General features: G+C 48.6%; 1 protein-coding gene across 1 annotated transcript in view; it reads left to right on the top strand.

Moving 5' to 3' along the window:
- Positions 1-17,093, top strand: part of LOC134082662 (serine/threonine-protein kinase 3-like) — an 87,735-nt gene that overhangs the window by 17,271 nt on the left and 53,371 nt on the right. Inside the window, exon 6 of the mRNA XM_062538537.1 lies at positions 821-988. Within this exon, the coding sequence (XP_062394521.1) occupies positions 821-988 (168 nt within the window). The remainder of the gene's footprint in view (positions 1-820; positions 989-17,093) is intronic.

The raw sequence follows: 17,093 nt of genomic DNA, 5'->3' as shown, positions 1-17,093 counted from the left end.
ATCAATGGCTTCATCCCCTCCCCCTATTCAGCCCTGGCCATGCCGCCCCACACAGCACCCACACACAGTCCCTCAGCATCACCCTGCGCTCCTTTAATACATCAGTGTGGATTCGTTTTGTTTTAGATTTCGGATTTTTAAGACCGTTTCAATTTCGAAGTAGATCCCTTGTGTGTCCACATTATCATCATTTATCAAGTCCCACCTCTGATGAGCTACCTTAGTGGGCACTAACCTGGGTGTTCCCACCTTGCTCGGTGATTTCATTCACGCTGCTAAGGCAGTCTGGAAACTACCGCCCTAATTTTTGACTGGACCAATCACAGAACAGGGGAGAAAGCAAGACCATGATGAGCTATGCACAGAGGAATTTGATAGGACATCCGTGGCGCCCAATGAACGGATTTGGGCATTTTTTTCGAATACGAGAAAATGAACGTCTGCTTGCCAGACCACGTCTCATTTGAGAAGTGGTAGGCGCTAGCCAGGCTAAGTGGGCACTAGGCAGGCCAGGCTTGCTACATCTTCCCTTAGGTGGGGGCCATGCTTTGGGACACATGAAAGAGCAGTCATCGCATCTCAGTCCGGTCCTCATAACTGACTTCTTTTGATCCACTAGTACAACATCTTTTGTCGTTAAATAGTGAAGTAAATAAAGTTGTGTTTGATATATGACCCATCGCAGGAAATGTAAAACATGAAGGTTTTCAAGTTTAAAAATAAAAGTCCTGCTAGTGAAAAGGAATAGCAGATGATGTATTCAGTTTAGTTGTGTCCTTGGTGTTGTGTCCTAAATGCCTGCACTCCTGTCCCTCTGCAGGACACCATGGCCAAGAGGAACACGGTGATTGGCACGCCGTTCTGGATGGCCCCAGAGGTGATTCAGGAGATTGGCTACAACTGCGTGGCAGACATCTGGTCGTTGGGCATCACCTCCATAGAGATGGCGGAGGGCAAGCCGCCCTATGCAGACATCCACCCCATGAGGGTGAGTGTGTGTTTTTCTCTCCTTCTCTCTCTCTCTCTCTCTCTCTCTCTCTCTCTCTCTCTCTTTCTTTCTATCTCTCTCCCACTCACACACACACACACGCACACTGCTACATGCACATATACTGCTACAAACACACAACCCTGACATACATATACACATTCACACAAACACACACACACACACACTCCAGACGCCCTCCACAACACGCATACATACTCACATCACTGTTAACACATTGACACACCACTACACCACTACGCACTCATACAAACACACACACATGCAACACAACAGCAACGTAGACTGTTGTGAGTTCTTTGGAAGGGCCTGTTGTGGGCGGGCGTGCGAGTGAGTGAGTGAGCAAGCGAGTGAGTGTGTGTGTGTGTGTGTGTGTGTGTGTGTGTGTGCGAGCCACACCCTGAGTGGACCTGCAGGGGTGATGAGGTGGGCGGTCTCCCAGTGTTCCCTCAGGAAACCTTTGCCTGCCTCCCTAAGGGCAACATGTGGAGTGGGTTTGCCGGCTCATAATCTCATACCTCCGATGATTTGTAGCATATTCCTGATTACAGCACATGTGAGGAGTGAATGAAACACACACACACACACACACTCACACACACACACACACACACACTGATACAAGCACACGCATTTACTTACTGTACACAAATTAATAACTGCAACAGGGGAACATGAGGTGCACTTCAAAGTCAGAACCAATCAGTTGCGCACAAGCAGTCATTTCTCCATAAGCCCCGTCGTCAGCGGGAGATGGCCTTCTCCTCCTTCCCCGTCCTCAGGCTGCGTTCGAGCTCCAAAACCACATCGTACATCTATCATCCTCATCATGCAACTACAAACAAATTTGTTTCCTGGGAAAAAAGCTTGAAGTTGTTAGGTGTGCTTTCCAAATAATAGAGCGAAATTATCTAAGCTTATGTTGTTTTTTCTTTAACAAACCAAGAAGCCGGAGCAAGGAAATTGTTTGTGTGATCAATCACAGACTTTGAAGTCTTACCAGCAAATGAAGATTGTAGGAAAAAGCTGCGTTACCAAGATAGACTGAAGGATTGCCACCAGTACCTAAATACAAATGATGAAGTTTAAATGTGTTCCCTTCTGTATACAGTGACTGGTAAAGAGAGGGCTTCTCTGTTGCTCCTATGCTACCGAGAATAGTTTTTGTGTGTGTGTGTGAGTGTGTGTGTGTGTGTGTATGCCTGTGTGCCTGTGTTTGTTTTAAACACATCACGCTAATTAAACAGGTCTTGTGTGTGTTTTTGATAAATGCAATTTGCTGCTATACGCTGCCATGTCTGGATGGTGTGCTTGGCCTGCAGTAAGTTAATTTGCCAAATCAACTGAAAAAATGGACAAATCTAATGAAAAACACTAGCCTGGCACTGGCGGCGCATACCGGCGGTCGTCTCCAGAATGGGGCTCCTTTAATGTGGTGATTGCATGGTTGAAGTTGAAATTTTAGTTTCCATAAAAAAAAAAGCCACAAGCTTTTCCGCTGTTTTTTTCTTCCTCTTCAATTCTATTAACATTTCCTTCTTCCCTCGGTTATCAGCTTTTTTCTTCTCAGGGCATTCTCACCATTTTTTTTTTTTTTTCAGAAAGCCAAAGCTGTGAACCTTGTGTACACTTAACCATTTATCTCATGACTGAGGTTCAGAGGGATGAGGTTTCATTTCTGCGCCATGTATTATATATTTAGAATCAGGTTTCCCAGAGCCGGATGTGATAACTTATATCTGCTTATACTTAATCATGTGATTAAAGTGGAAGTACTGACAGGATGGTTGAAAAGTTGAGCACATAAAAAGACAGAAAGCCATAGAAAGTATATACAGTATCTGACTGGCGGTGTCTGGTACAGTGCAGTGTATTAGTGCCGTGAGATGCCCGTAGCAGCAACACGTTAGCATAATTAAATTCAGGCTTCTGTGTGAGTCAGAGACAAGGAACCGCACTTGGAAAAAGAAATTCATTCCTCACGTCTCAATTATCGCCATTTCTCAACAAAGTAATCTACCTCGCCTTAATGTCTACTACACACACACACTCGCACACGCACACATGCACACCCAAGGATATCTGTATATACTCAGTTGCACAGTTTGACCATATTAACCACAGTTCATGTATTGCTACAGACGCCACACATTGCTGTGTTCCACCCCGGTAATGTGTGTCAGTGAGGGGCCCGGCTGTAGCAAATTCCTTTTTTTGTGTGATTCAGGAATCCATCCTGGAATAGAGCATGTATCAATTGCGCTTAGCCGCAGGGTATGTTGGCTGCCCCACAAAGGCCCCGTGCTGCCAGTAGGTTGTTTCCTGGTCTGCTACACTTATTTTTAATACACATATTACATGACTTTCTTCTCGCAGGGTTTCAGAGGGGAGGAAATAGCAGATTGAATGTAAACAAGATTAGCTTCCCTCTCGCTTGGCTGTGCGCGCCACCTAGCCAGCTGCTGCTCCGTTTGCTGCCGTAAATCTCCCTCCCGTGCCCCCCCCTCCCCGCCTGTCGTGTCACCCCACCTCCCCGAAAAAACTCGCACACAACCACGTACGCAGGCTCACACACACACACACACACACACGCGCGCACTCACACACTCACACACACACTCATTGACGCACTCACTCACCGGCGATCAAATGAGTTGTCAACCGACGTCCTGTCACTAACTGGTAATGGAGAGCGCTCGGCCACACGTAGGGCCGAGAGATGATTAGCCCGCTGGAGCCGGGCCTCGTCAGAGCGCCGTGTCAATCACCCCAGCCGGCGTCCAGGATTTATGCCCCTCTCCCCAGCTCACTGGGGTATCGTGACTTCTGTACGCCATATGCACTTCTGGTTCCCAGTTTTAAAAGCCGTCCTGTCGCCCCTGCCGGCCCGATTCTCTGACGGCATGCATAAACAGTTTATTGCCGTCTCAAAGCGCTCTTTTCTTTTTTCCCCGTCTCCGTCCATATGCCAAAGCACACAAGCTCCGCGTTTTTCTTTTTTACCCACAAACATGGAGCCGTGGAGGTGAAGGCGGAGGGGGCATGAGTGTGTGTGTGTTTTTTTTTTTGCCGAGGCCCTTTTTCTAGACATCTTGGCTAATGCCGAGCTAATGTCATTGTCTGCTTGTGTTCTGCAAGGTATGAAATCACCACAGGGAGTCCCTTTGAAGCAGCCGAGCCAGCAGACCACTGCTGATGCGGCGATTCGGAAGGCTTTTTTATTCGCCAGACAGAGTCCGGGCGACAGCATTGATCTTCTGCAGCGTCAGCAATCCCCTTGTTCTACGAGCGCGGCGGTTTCCGTCCCATCCTCGACTCGTTCTTGCGCTCTGAAGAGAGTGAGGACAGTGTTAAGGACTTTGTGGTTTGTGTGCAGTCATGTGGGACTGCGCATCAGACTTTCCCACCCTATCTTTGTAGAGGGGGCCTGCTGATGCAATTGGGAGCTTTTTTTCGGAGACCAATTTAAACAGTGTTTGTAGGAGATGAGGCGAAGACCTGCGTAAGCCGCTCCAGATTGCCGAGGGTGTCGTGTCACTGATATAAGCCTTATGGAAAGTGAAGCCCGGTCTCGCATGCATGCCTTCCCTCTATTCCCCTGCTGCAACTGCTCAAGGCTGGATGTGCTGCTGCTGCTGCTGCTGCTGTTCCTGCCGTTCCCTCAAGGTCTACATCATCCATCCCCCAAACTGGCCATCCCACTACACCCCCCCCCCTCCCCAAACACACACACACACACACACACACACACACACACACAGAGCATTTAGGTATCTATGTGGGTGTCCCAGCCGGAATTCAAGTAGCACTCCGTTTCGCCCACACCGCACTTCCCATTTGGAGGGGATTCATTTCAGGCTAATTCGGATAACATGGGTGGAAACGTTGACCTTGGTATTCCTAAACAAGGTTTCAATTAACTGGCAATAAGGACGGATCCACCAGCGGAGGAAATGCAAAACATGCCTCAGTTGATGGTTGGCTCGGCTCTCCCTGATTAATCATTCTCAGAGTAAGCAGTCGGTCTGGTAAAATAATTAGAATGAAAAACACCCTATACCCGTTTTTTTTTTTCAGGGTCTTTTTTTCCCCTCTTTCCTTCAGTCTTTCTTTTCCTCATTCTTCCATAGCCTTCTCTGGATGGGCCCCTATTGAAGTCTTTGAGTACTTGTATATTTTTGCGGGGTAATTTGAAATGTTTTCTTGTGTGCTGTGAACCCCGTGGAAAGTATGCTCTCCTTTGTTGCTCCATAGCAGAGGCGTTGAGTCACAAGCCGCAGCCTGCTCTATCAGCGCGCATTTGCTCCGTAAATAAAGCACTTGTCTGATCCCGTGCTAATGGATCGATGAGGTATTGTAATAATTACGCACTGCTCTTATTTATTTCTCTCACACTTAAGATGGCCTGGGAGGTGTTAGCTCACAGCTCTCTGAACGCGCTCCAGGGCGCTCGCGTTGTGTGTGTGCGCACGTTCACACGTCATTTTTTTCGAATGGCAGAAAGGTATCGGGCGAGTTGTGGTTTATGAACTTGATTGCGGAGATTGTGAAGATTGATGCGCAATTTTACATGCACAAAAAAAAAAAAAAAACAAGAACAACAAGAGAGTCTGCTTTCCAGCTTGACCGCTTCCTCTCAAAACGCCGGGCCTCGCAAATTTGTTTTGAAACTCTATTTCGGAGCTCATTTTGACTTTGAATTTGATCCAGCCATTTTGTCTCTTTGCTGGAACTGTCCGGAATAGGAACCAGATCCAGACCCTCCCCAGAACCGGTGGGTGCTCTGCTCTGGACCATGCTTATTGTTAGCTCCTGAAAGCGCCATCTGGCCTCGTCGGGAAGACTGCACCCAATGTCCAGATGTGTACAGTGTAGGTATGCAAATGAGTTATGAGTTCCAGTAAAGCCAAGGACTTTACGAACTGCCATTCATCATCAACGTTCCCACAGCTGCTTATGTTTACTCCCATATTTTGTTGTGCCTTGAAAAATAACAATTAGCGATTGTTAGCCAATAACAATTCCCGTGTGGACATGAAGAGATATGGACTACTTGTATTGGCTGTAGGGATTTGTCCCATGTCCAGGCTGATGCTGTTTGTGCTCCTCATCCTGTGTTTAATAGGCAGTATGGGGCTGAAGACAAAGCCATCGTGACCACGCGGCAGCTGTGTCTCCTGCGTTGGGTCATCTGGACCCATGGAAAGCTCGGTGACCTGCGTTTAATTAGCCTACATGCTAACTCGGGGAGAGGGAACGCGGCGCTCTGTTCCGTGCACAGGAAAGGAAGAGTGGGGTGAAATAGTTCCATCTGATAAAAAACGGAAACCCGAGACCCACCTCCGTGTCGGTGGACACTGTGTTTTACTGGCGTGTCACGGATCGGTCCAGGTTCTCTTTTTTGTTCCCGTTTGGTTCTCTTTTTGCCTGGTTTCCTCCTCTCCTCCTCTCTCTCTCTAAGTGCACCCCCCAGCCTCCCCCCATTCTCTGCTGATCACGGGGAGGAATTCTTCCTCTGCAAGTGTTTAGCCCTGGTCCGCAGCGCTTTGAAGAGCCATCCAAGTGGCCGACGTGCTGCCGCTTTGTTGTTCTTGAAGGCGAGCTTCATTAAATCATCAACTCTATCCTTGCCTCATCATCAACTTCCTCCACCCCCTGCACCCCCCCCCCCCCCACACACACACACATACACACACACACACACACACACACACACACACACACACACACACACACACACACGCACACACACACTACCCTTCTGAGTCTCTGTTCTCAGCTCTGCTGGAGGAGGAAGTGGTGTTCTGCCCTGTTGAGGTTGTCATGGGCTTTGGCCGTGTTTGCACAGCTTCCTAATGCGCTTCTAATTGCACTGTGACACTTTAAGTGGCCAGGCCTGTTGCTCTTGGACCTCTGCACCCCCCCCCACACACACACCCCACCCTGGGTGCCCCTGCCGTCCTGTGCCGGCATAGATGGGACGGTGGTTGGGAGAGACGGGGCGGCGTGCTCCCATGCTGTAGTGCCATGAACAAGCGCTTTGTGTGTGTGTGTGTGTGTGTGTGTGTGTGTGTATGTGTGTGTGTGTGTGTGTGTTTGTATGAGTGAGCATTGTGTATATGAGAGCGAGAGTGTGTGTGTGAGTGTGAGTGTGTGTGTTGGGGGGGGGGGGGAGCTCACATGAGCTAGGCCTGAGGTCACTGCCGGTTTTAACTTGGAGGCGAGGGCCACATACAGCCCACAGCTAGTGTCTGCTTAAAAGTGCTGTGTAATCTCTGGCATGGAAAACCACAAACATAAGATTTGCAGTGAACTCAGCAGGTGTCTTATTTCTCAATATTCCCGTTTGGTTCTTCTGAGAATGGAGAGACGTCACATGCAGCATTTGGCTTGCTTTGCGTTTGGGACTATAAATCACGTGCCGGTGTACCAGTCCTCCGCTGGTGATAGGTGCTGATATGCTCTGCGCTGGGTAACATTTGGATGTGCAGGATTCTGCTTGAAGCAGCTGCGCCGGTGGCGCGCTTGTTGTGGAAACTCTTAGCAAATGTCCAGACAGATACCTCCACTGATATCAACTCTTATCATGTGCAGGTTATTTAGAGCCTCCCTCCCAAGGCTATCGCCATTCTTCAATATTCCCCCCTCGATAAGCAGTATTTATACCGAGCCAAGGCAGATCAAACAAATAGATATAGCAGATGTGATTTGACTGCAGCAGCTAGAGCCGATGCTGACGTCAAAGGGATAAAGCCTCGCTGCGAGGTTCTTCGACTGCGGCATCCAGCTCAGCTCCGGCAAAACGGAACAGGCCCACGCGCGCTGCCACAACGGTGGCCCGTGTTTGCTCTTTAATTGAATAACATTTGCATTTGGATTTTAACAAGCTGCCTTATAAAAGAAGTGTGTGAAGGGAGCCGGCGATACAGTGCGGCTGTAAATGTCCGCAGGAAACGCACCTCTTCGTTTATGGCCCAGAGCATAAACAGTAGTTTACGACCGCCTTTTTACTGTCGCATTGCATAACTGCCATGACCTAGAAGAGGAAGCCGGAGAGGAGAGTGGTCAGGATTGAGACAGCGCAGACCTCCAGCCCCCAGATCAGGACCCCTCTAGCCCCCAGCCCCCACCCCCATTTCATCTAATCTTACCCCCACTCTCACCCCCCCGCCCCCCCCACCTCCACCTCCACCTCCACCCAGCCCAATCAGGAGATGGCTTGACCTCTAATAGGGTCTCTTATCAGCGCCTTCTCATGGCTCTGTGGCCTTCACCTCAGTGGCGTGCAGACCAGGATTGCGCGCAGTGCTGAGTAGGGCCCAGGTCACTTTTATGGCTTTACCACCCCTTGTGTGCGACTGTTCAACCACAACAGTGTTCAAAGGTGTTTCTCCCAGGAAAGATAACAGTTTACAGTAGTTAATTGGTGATTAAATGTCAAGATGTGCCCGTAAAAGTTTGCTACCAGTGTTGTTGTTTAGACGTTTTTAGAGAGAAAAGCACAACGGGGCGGAGAGAAGCACTTTAGCTTTTGGACAGGTGCGTGGGATAATATGATGTTATGTTGCTGTTAGGAAACTCTTTTTGTGTGTTTTGGTTCCTATTTCATTCCCATGGGGTCATGTATCTGCATGTTCTTGGCGATGTGTGTGTGCCTGTTCTCCTGTCCGTGGTTTCCTGGAATGTTTCACACCATGTCTTACTGGAAGTGCCCTAGAACCTCTGTCCCGGCAGAACCATGGTGTCATCATCATTACTATCGCGATCATCATCATCATCGCCATCACCGCTTGGGCTGCTCCCAGCTGTACAGTACGCCATCTCTGGAAACCAGCATTTCACACCCAGCCATCTGTCAATACCGAGTGATTAATGTGTGTGTGTTGACACAAGCGGGATAGCTTTTTAGCTCCGTATGATTGTGTTTCTGAACCGCACGGCGGCCTCCAAAACACCTTCGGCGCTCGCTTCGACTTTTTTTCCACCTCGCGGGCCCAGTGACGAGGTGTGGGGATGAGGTACGGATACGCGTGGGGGCGCATGTGGAGCACCCACACACAGCCCATCCATCTTAGCCCAGATTGTGTGACAGCCACGCCGCTCAAGAGCTCCTCTTGATGGACTTTTGATTGGGTTAAGATGCTCGGCGTGGTGTGGCTCCAATTGTTTTTCGCTCCACTGTTTACATGTTTCGCGGGCAAATTGAAAACGCAACAGAGAGCTTGTGTGTCTGTCAGATATTTATCGCTGCTTCTCTCAAAAGGATATTTGGCAGGTTGCGCTTTCTACCGAGGGCAGAGCGGAGCAAGTTGTCACAAAAGGGAATTTAATCACATTGGTGATTGGTCCAAAACTAACAATCTCAACACAGATATAGCTGCATTGGGCTGTCACCCAGCCCATTGTGTCAGCATCTTGTTTACCGTTCGCTCGGGTCACTCTAAACTCAGCTCAACTCAATTTACCCACTTCTAATGGGAATTTACATTTTTGACTTGATATGATTAGAGGAGTTTCCATTGGGTGGTTGGATACGTTTACTGCAGTCCTTTATCTCGAGCTAATTAGGTCATTAGTGAGTTGTGATTGATTGTCAAATGTTGACATGTTGACTGTTCAAAGGCCGGGCAGGTTTTCTCCCCAGAGATGCAACTGGTCGGGTCAGAGTTGTGTCTCTATGGCTCTGGGTCGGCTGAATCGCTAGGTCAGTGACACTGATATCACATTGAAATATTTGACAGTGACATTTCACAGAGCAATGAATACAAACTGTTTGTGCCCAAGACATGTCTCTTTTATGTAGTTAATTTTCTCCATTAATATGATTTATCGTTTGCGGTTATAGTGAAAAAAGTGTTATACCAGTCTCCCCAGACTAAAGAGGGCCTGATTTTAGTTTTGTTATCCTAAATGCAAACTCAGTGGACTTGACTTGGCTGAGTACACTCATCTTGAAACCATCAAAAGTTGTTTTAGGGTGTTTTGGGCTGACTTACATGCAAGATTGTACATAATGCTCTCCAATTCACAATAACGTTATAGAAAATATTTCTCTGTCTCTAAGCGTAGGCTGTTATGTTTATTCTGATATTTGTATCTTATGGATCTCTTAAGAAAACAAATATACAAAATAGTTTCAACCTTTGTATGTCCTTGTGTGCGTATATAATCATTTGATTTATGTATTGCGCAGGCATGACATATATCATGTCGTCCTTCAAAGTTCTTCGGCCTTTATACGACCCTTCGCTTTTTCCCCTCTTCAGATCCTCATGGAGATCTTTGTTTATTTGTAAGGGCAGTTAAAAAAGAAGAAGAAGAGGAAGGTCTCACCACCTCTCTCCCTCCCTCTACTCCCCTCTCTCTCTCTCTCTCTCTCCGCCCCCTCACTCCAGTATCTCTCTCTCTCTCTTCACTCCGTCTCTCACTTCATCTCTCTCTCTCTCTCTCTCTCTCTCTCTCTCTCTCCCTCCCTCCCTCTCTCCCCGTCATATATTTATAGCTGATGGCAGATAAGATTATTCCTGCCTCGGACCTCGCAGTGCCAGCTGCAGCAGACCTTTGCTCACTATAAAGTGGGAGATGCGTTCCAGGCTGGGGGGGGAAGATTGTTTTAGTTGGAACTCATCCTGGAGGCCCTGGCCATTGGGAGCACGGCCTCCCACAGCAGGGCTTAGCTGCTCCTCTGTGCTCCTCTGTGCTCCTCCTCGCTCCTCTCCGCTCCTCTCCGCTCCCCTCTGATCTGATCTGATCTGATGACCGTTTTATTGGTCACCTCTGCTTCACTTGACTCCTCTCCTCTCCTCTCCTCTCCTCTCCTCTGTTCCTCTCCTTTTGTCCTCGTGTTGCTGATCGCCACCTTTTCACTCCTCTTTCTCTCTTGCTCTGTTTCTCACACCCCTTCCTCATCTTCTCACCCGTCTGTTTTTCCCTGCCTCTCTTGTCCTTCTCTCTCTCTCTCTACTCTGTTGATTTCTTTCTCTCACATTCTCGCTCCCTCTATTTCCCCCCTCCCCTATCCTGTGCTCCCTCCCCGTCTCTCTCTCTCTCTCTCTCTCTCTCTCTCTCTCTCTTTCGTTCTCTGTTCTAGTTTTTATGGTCAGAGAGGAGTGAGACGCCTCCTTTGTGTTGGGAGGTCACTGTTCTGGAGGCTCTCCTCACCTCCCAGGCCCAGGGAGAGCGTGAGGCCAAGCGGGGCGTCAGGAGACGAGGAGGCCTGCGTGTGTGAAATCACACACTCTCACAAGGAGTGCGCTCGCTCTGCTGCACACGGCCCTGCTGCTGTTTCCAGGGGTTTTTCTGACTCACTGTGCGATTATGTATTTGTGTAAAGAGGAGTGTGTGTGTGTGTGTGTGTGTGTGGGGAGAAAGAAATATCTCCTGAGTGGTCTCCAGGAAAGCAGCCAGCGCGAGGAAAAGCACAGGTGCACAGGCAGCACTCAGTTGTTTGTTTTTACTTGAACGCTGACAATGGCAACAACCACGATGATGATGATGATGATGATGATGACGACAAAGACGATGATCCTCATAACCACAATGTTGATTATGATGATGATTATGATTATGATTATGATTATGATGGTGATGACGATGATGATGAGGGCAGCAGTAATGATGAGGTGATGGTGATGGTGATGGACTAGTGATTGTACAGTTGCACTGCTTGTTGTGATAAGAGTGCTGCTTTTGATGGTCAACTTTTCCCTGAACCACTTAACCCCCACACTACACACACACACACGCACACACACACACACACACACACACACACACACACACACACACACACACACACACACACACACACACACACACACACACACACACGCACACACACACACACACACACACGCACGCACACACAAAGCGACCTCCCCATGACGAGTATAGCAGCAGGTTTGGGATGCCAGCCCTGCTCCCTCAGGAGAGTGTCAGGGCCAGGCCTGTCCAGGCGCACCGACGGAAAATCTCCTCTCTTTCTGCGGAGAAATAACAAAGTGGCTGCAGCTGCACTGCGCAGGCAAAATGACTGCAATATGTGAGCAGAGAGGTCTGGATCAAGAAACAAATTGTCAAATGTTTATTAACCATAAAAGGGCCTGGCGGTGGTGGTGGTGGTGGTGGTGGTGGTGAGGGTGGTCTTGACCTTGTGAAGGAGAAAAAGCCGTGCATGTGTTTGGTGTGTTTTGCGAGTGAGGGCAGGGGGGTACAGGGAAAGCCCCGACCGACCGTCCTTGGTTACGACGCAGCCAGATGAGTCAGAGTCATGTTCGTGTTCGTGTTCGTGTTCCTGAACAGATGTCTGTGCGGAAGGTGCAAAAGGAGCGCTCGGAGATATCTGGTGGTGGAAATATCGACGTCGGGTTTGTTTTTTCACTGACATTATTCAATTTATTTTATTTTTTTATTTTATTGTTTTACAGAGACAGCTGGACGCCAGAAGTTAAATGGGCAGTGCATTCTTGTTTTTTATTTGTGCCATATCGTCATTTGCACTATATCGTTCTTTTTTATGGCGTGACATTAAAATTGTTTTATTTCTCTCATAATTTGTTTTACTTTCTGCCGTCTCACTGGTTTAAAGTCCATAGTATGATGTTGCAGAATAGCAACGCAATAATTGCACTAATTGTACACTGACAGTGCACATTTGAGATTATTAAATAAGTGTTATCACCATGAGCTGTCTCAAGGCTCTGCCACTGATATGCTAATCTAGATCTGTCTAGTAGCAAAGCTTATCTAAAATACAGCTGCCTCTGCCTGCACAGGGAGGTGGATGCTGCAATCCACTTTTATTGCTTTGTGCTGCAGGCAACTTACTACCAGTTTACAGCGCCCCCTAATGTTCGAGCTTATTTTATAGTCACTTCATTGATGAAATTGTCAACATCAAACTAGGCCAGTGTGATGTAACTTTTAATCAGTAAAAGCAAAATAATTTGCTTTTTCATTGTGTTTAATCGCTGACAGCCTGTTGTAATATTGTAATCTTGTAATTGATGTTGAGAATGCCGTAAGATATCTGCAGACAGTTAGCTATATCCCATCTGCCTTTGTAAACAGTGCCCAATGCATCATCAGAGTGTATCATGCATGCATTCCCAGAGCAACTGTCACGTTTCACATGGGGACATTAGAACTAGAATACACATACAATACACCCAACAGGAGCCTAGCTGCTCTGTTTGTGACCATTTCGCTGTTTACTTCCCCAAAGTACCCCCCTCCACACACACACACACACACACACACACACACACATGCACACACCACCCTAAACACACACATTCCCATCACCCTCCCTCACCCCTGTCCCCCCCTCCATGTTCCCTAAGCAGCCATTGCGGCGTGTGTATCTTGTCCCCTGCTCGGCGGGGCGTGGAGGGTAATTAAGCCCTTGCCAAAGAGCACCGTGGGGGACATAAAACGCACCTTATCTGCCCCAGTGGGCAGATCCTCCCTGCGCTCAGCGATGGCGGCGATAAGATAGCGCGGGCCGTCCCCCCTATCAGATCTTCCCATCAGCCCACGGTGCCATGTGGCCGCCACTGCGCATCAGCAGGCGTCGCCGTGGCGGTGGCTCTGAGTGGCGGCGGCGGCGGGCGGGCGATGCCTTCATTACGCTATAGGGTCTGTACACAGAGAGAGCGCAGGGCCAGGGTACTTACAGATTACGGACCCCGCCGCAGCGTCTCGGCCCACGATAAAGGGGGGGGGGAGAGGAGAGGAGGGGGGCGGCGTGGGGAGCCATAAGGTGCCCATCGTCCAGCCATGTTTTCCCATGCTTGGCCTTGCAAGATGTGCTAAGATACCACCGGCCCTCACGGCTCATCAGCGGTGCTAATTGGGTGCCTATCACAGGCCAAAGTGGACCAGATCAGATATGCATGTGTTTGTGAAGGGAGCAGATGTGCAGTGTTGACTTGCATTGTTGGGTTGATGGGATATTGGCACATCTTATGTTGCTGTGCTGGTTGATGGCATGAGGTATTGGCAATATGAATGAATTAATGTGTGTGTGTGTGTGTGTGTGTGTGTGTGTGTGTGTGTGTGTGTGTGTGTGTGTGTGTGTGTGTGTGTGTGTGTGTGTGTGTGTGTGTGTGTGTGTGTGTGTGTGTGTGTGTGTGTGTGTGTGTGTGTGTGTGTGTGTGTGTGTGTGTGTGTAGGGGGAACATACATACCCCCCTCACCCAGTTTGTGGGCAGATCTGTCCTATCACCTCTCAGGGACGAAGATCGGTTTTATGGGCTCTCTCTCCGCGGCCCTGAAGTCTGGAAGTGGCAAAAGGTTGGATAATAAAGGCATTACTTGGTGCTTTTTATCTGCGGCCAGATAGCTACCAGCTCCTTTAGTATTGCTCTAGTATCTGCACTGATAAGGAGAGGAGAGACTCCGCTCAAAGGGTACGGGGAGCAGAGCTCACTGTCCTGTCCAGCAGGCCATCCTTTTGTTGTCCTTGTTGTCCTCGGCTCACACCACAACGTACACACACACACACACACACACACACACACTCACACACACGCACACAGAGAGAGAGAGAGAGCATGTGCTTCAACTGGGGCATTTTTTGAACAAGGTACCAGCAGAGTAGGAGGAGGAAGTGTGTGTGTTTGTGTCATCATCGTATCATAAAGTTCCCATTATCAGTGCGCGTGCATTGTACACAGCTGGGTGAGATACGATTCACAGGAGATAAGGCATGCCAATCCATCAAACTTAACTGGCAATATTTGACAACATTTAACCTACTGTTCACTACTCACTACTAAAGAAACAACAGTATCCATCTGATACAGTTTATCACCTGCACTAAGTAGGTTATAAGTTTGGTGCTGTTTGTCTATCAGTGAGTAGGAGGATGCAAAACTACCGGCCTGTTTTTCATAAGGAAAAACTGCTGCTTGATCCAGGGAAGAGCTTGTTCCATATTGACTGTGGCTCCATATTAAGGTGCAGATTTTGAGATGATTTTAGTGCTAATTGACTTTGGTGGTTTTTTTTGCTTTTGAAGTATTAAAGGACATTAGGTTTCACACATTTGTAATGTTGCACATTAATCCATAAAATATGATCCATAAATGCTGCATAGTGATGAATGTGTGGCTCCACCATCCATATTATCATTGCCAGTGAACAGGTTAACCCTTTTTTGTGTGAAAGTGTGTGGGACTATTGGTGTGTGAAATGGTTTACATGTAAGCATGAGTATGGGAGTGGCTGTGTGTTTTTGTGTTTTTGTGTTTTGTGTTTTTGTGTTTTTTGTCTTTCGTCTTTTTGTGTCGGTAGTTTTACATCCTCCTACTCACTGATAGACAAACAGCACCAAACTTATAACCTCCTTAGTGCAGGTGATAAACTGTATCAGATGGATACTGTTGTTTCTTTAGTAGTGAGTAGTGAACAGTAGGTTAAATGTTCAAATATTGCCAGTTAAGTTTGATGGATTGGCATGCCTTATCTCCTGTGAATCGTATCTCACCCAGCTGTGTACAATGCACACGCACTGATAATAGGAACTTTATGATACGATGATGACACAAACACACACACTTCCTCCTCCAACCCTGCTGGTACCTTGTTAAAAAAATACACCAGTTGAAGCACATGCTCTCTCTTTCTCTCTCTCTGTGTGTTTTTATGAGGGAGTGTGTGAGGGTCCATGTTAAATTATTGTCTTCTGTGGCCAGAGAGAACTCCAGAGAGATGTCCTAAGGACCTGTAACCCTTCTCTCTCTCTCTCCTTCCCTCCCTCCCTCTCTCTCTCCCTCTCTCTGTGGGCCGGTAAGGAGCAGGAGCAGTGCTGTGCGGGGCCTCAGTAACCGGCCTGCAGCTCAGTTGTCGCGGCGTGTCAGCCACTGAGCCCTCCTGTGATCCTTTGTTTGTGTTCTGGCTAGACATCGGCTATAATGAGCGCTGATTAGTTAACTCGTCTCAAACGCCTCGGCTATTCCTGGCACTGGCCTCCTACGCGCTCCCTCTCCCTCTCTCTCTCTCTCTCCTCCCTCTCTCCCTCTCTCTCTCTCCCTCTCTCCCTCTCTCCCTCTCTCTCTCTCTCTCTCTCTCTCTCTCTCTCTCTCTCCCTCTCCCTCTCCCTCCCTCTCTCTCTCTCTCTCTCTCTCCCTCTCTCTCTCTCTCTCTCTCTCTCTCCTGGCGGACGGGCGGGAGGAGGGCACGTGGGGGAAGGGCCGACGGTTGGAGGGGCTCTTCGGAGGTGGATGGTGAGACTACTGGAAAAAGGCCCAGGGATTTGGGGGGCTTTGCCCCGTGTCTTGTGACCTCTCGTCCAGGCCACCCAAAGCCCAGCCCATACCACCCTCCGCACCCCCTCATAGGAGAATAAAATGGCGCTCTGCTCCTGTGGCCCCGTGGGCTGGCCTGCTAATAGCCCGCAGATGTCAAGATGCTGGGGTTGCCACGGGCGACGGTGGCGGAGCTGCCACCTGCGCCGGCCGAGGCTGTTTTTCTTTCCGACGCTGAGGTAGATAAATATGGCCGCCGTGGGCCCTGTCTGAGGTTGGCCACAGCGTTTATTTGCTGGAGCGGGAAAAGGGAGCCAACACCCAACTCCCCACGCAGTCAGAGAGAGAGAGGGAGAGAGAGAGAGAGAGAGAGAGGAATATAAGAAGAGGAGAGAGAGAGAGAGAGAGAGAGAGAGTGAGAGGATTGAAGAGAGAAATAGAGAATAGGGGGATGCGGAAAGAGGTATTGAGAGATTGAGATGCACATAGATAGAGAAAGATGGGAGAGATATACTGTGAGATAGAGAGAGAAGGAGGGAAAGAGATATACTGTGAGATAGGGAGAGAGAGAAGGAGAGCGAGAGATATACTGTGAGATAGGGAGAGAGAGAGAGAAGGAGTGAAAGAGATATACTGTGAGATAGGGAGAGAGAGAAGGAGAGCGAGAGATATACTGTGAGATAGGGAGAGAGAGAGAGAGAGAAGGAGTGAAAGAGATATACTGTGAGATAGGGAGAGGGGGAGATAAAGAGAGGGGGAGAGAGTGATGAAGAGACATAGAGAGGGGAGAGAGAGCCATATAGCTGTATAGATGAGAGGCTGAGCCACAGCAAGAG

The sequence above is a fragment of the Sardina pilchardus genome, chromosome 6 (genome assembly GCF_963854185.1).
Source record: "Sardina pilchardus chromosome 6, fSarPil1.1, whole genome shotgun sequence".
Classification (NCBI taxonomy): domain Eukaryota; kingdom Metazoa; phylum Chordata; class Actinopteri; order Clupeiformes; family Clupeidae; genus Sardina; species Sardina pilchardus.
The sequence above is the reverse complement of the archived record's forward strand: the minus strand, read 5'-3'. Positions and strand labels throughout refer to the sequence as shown.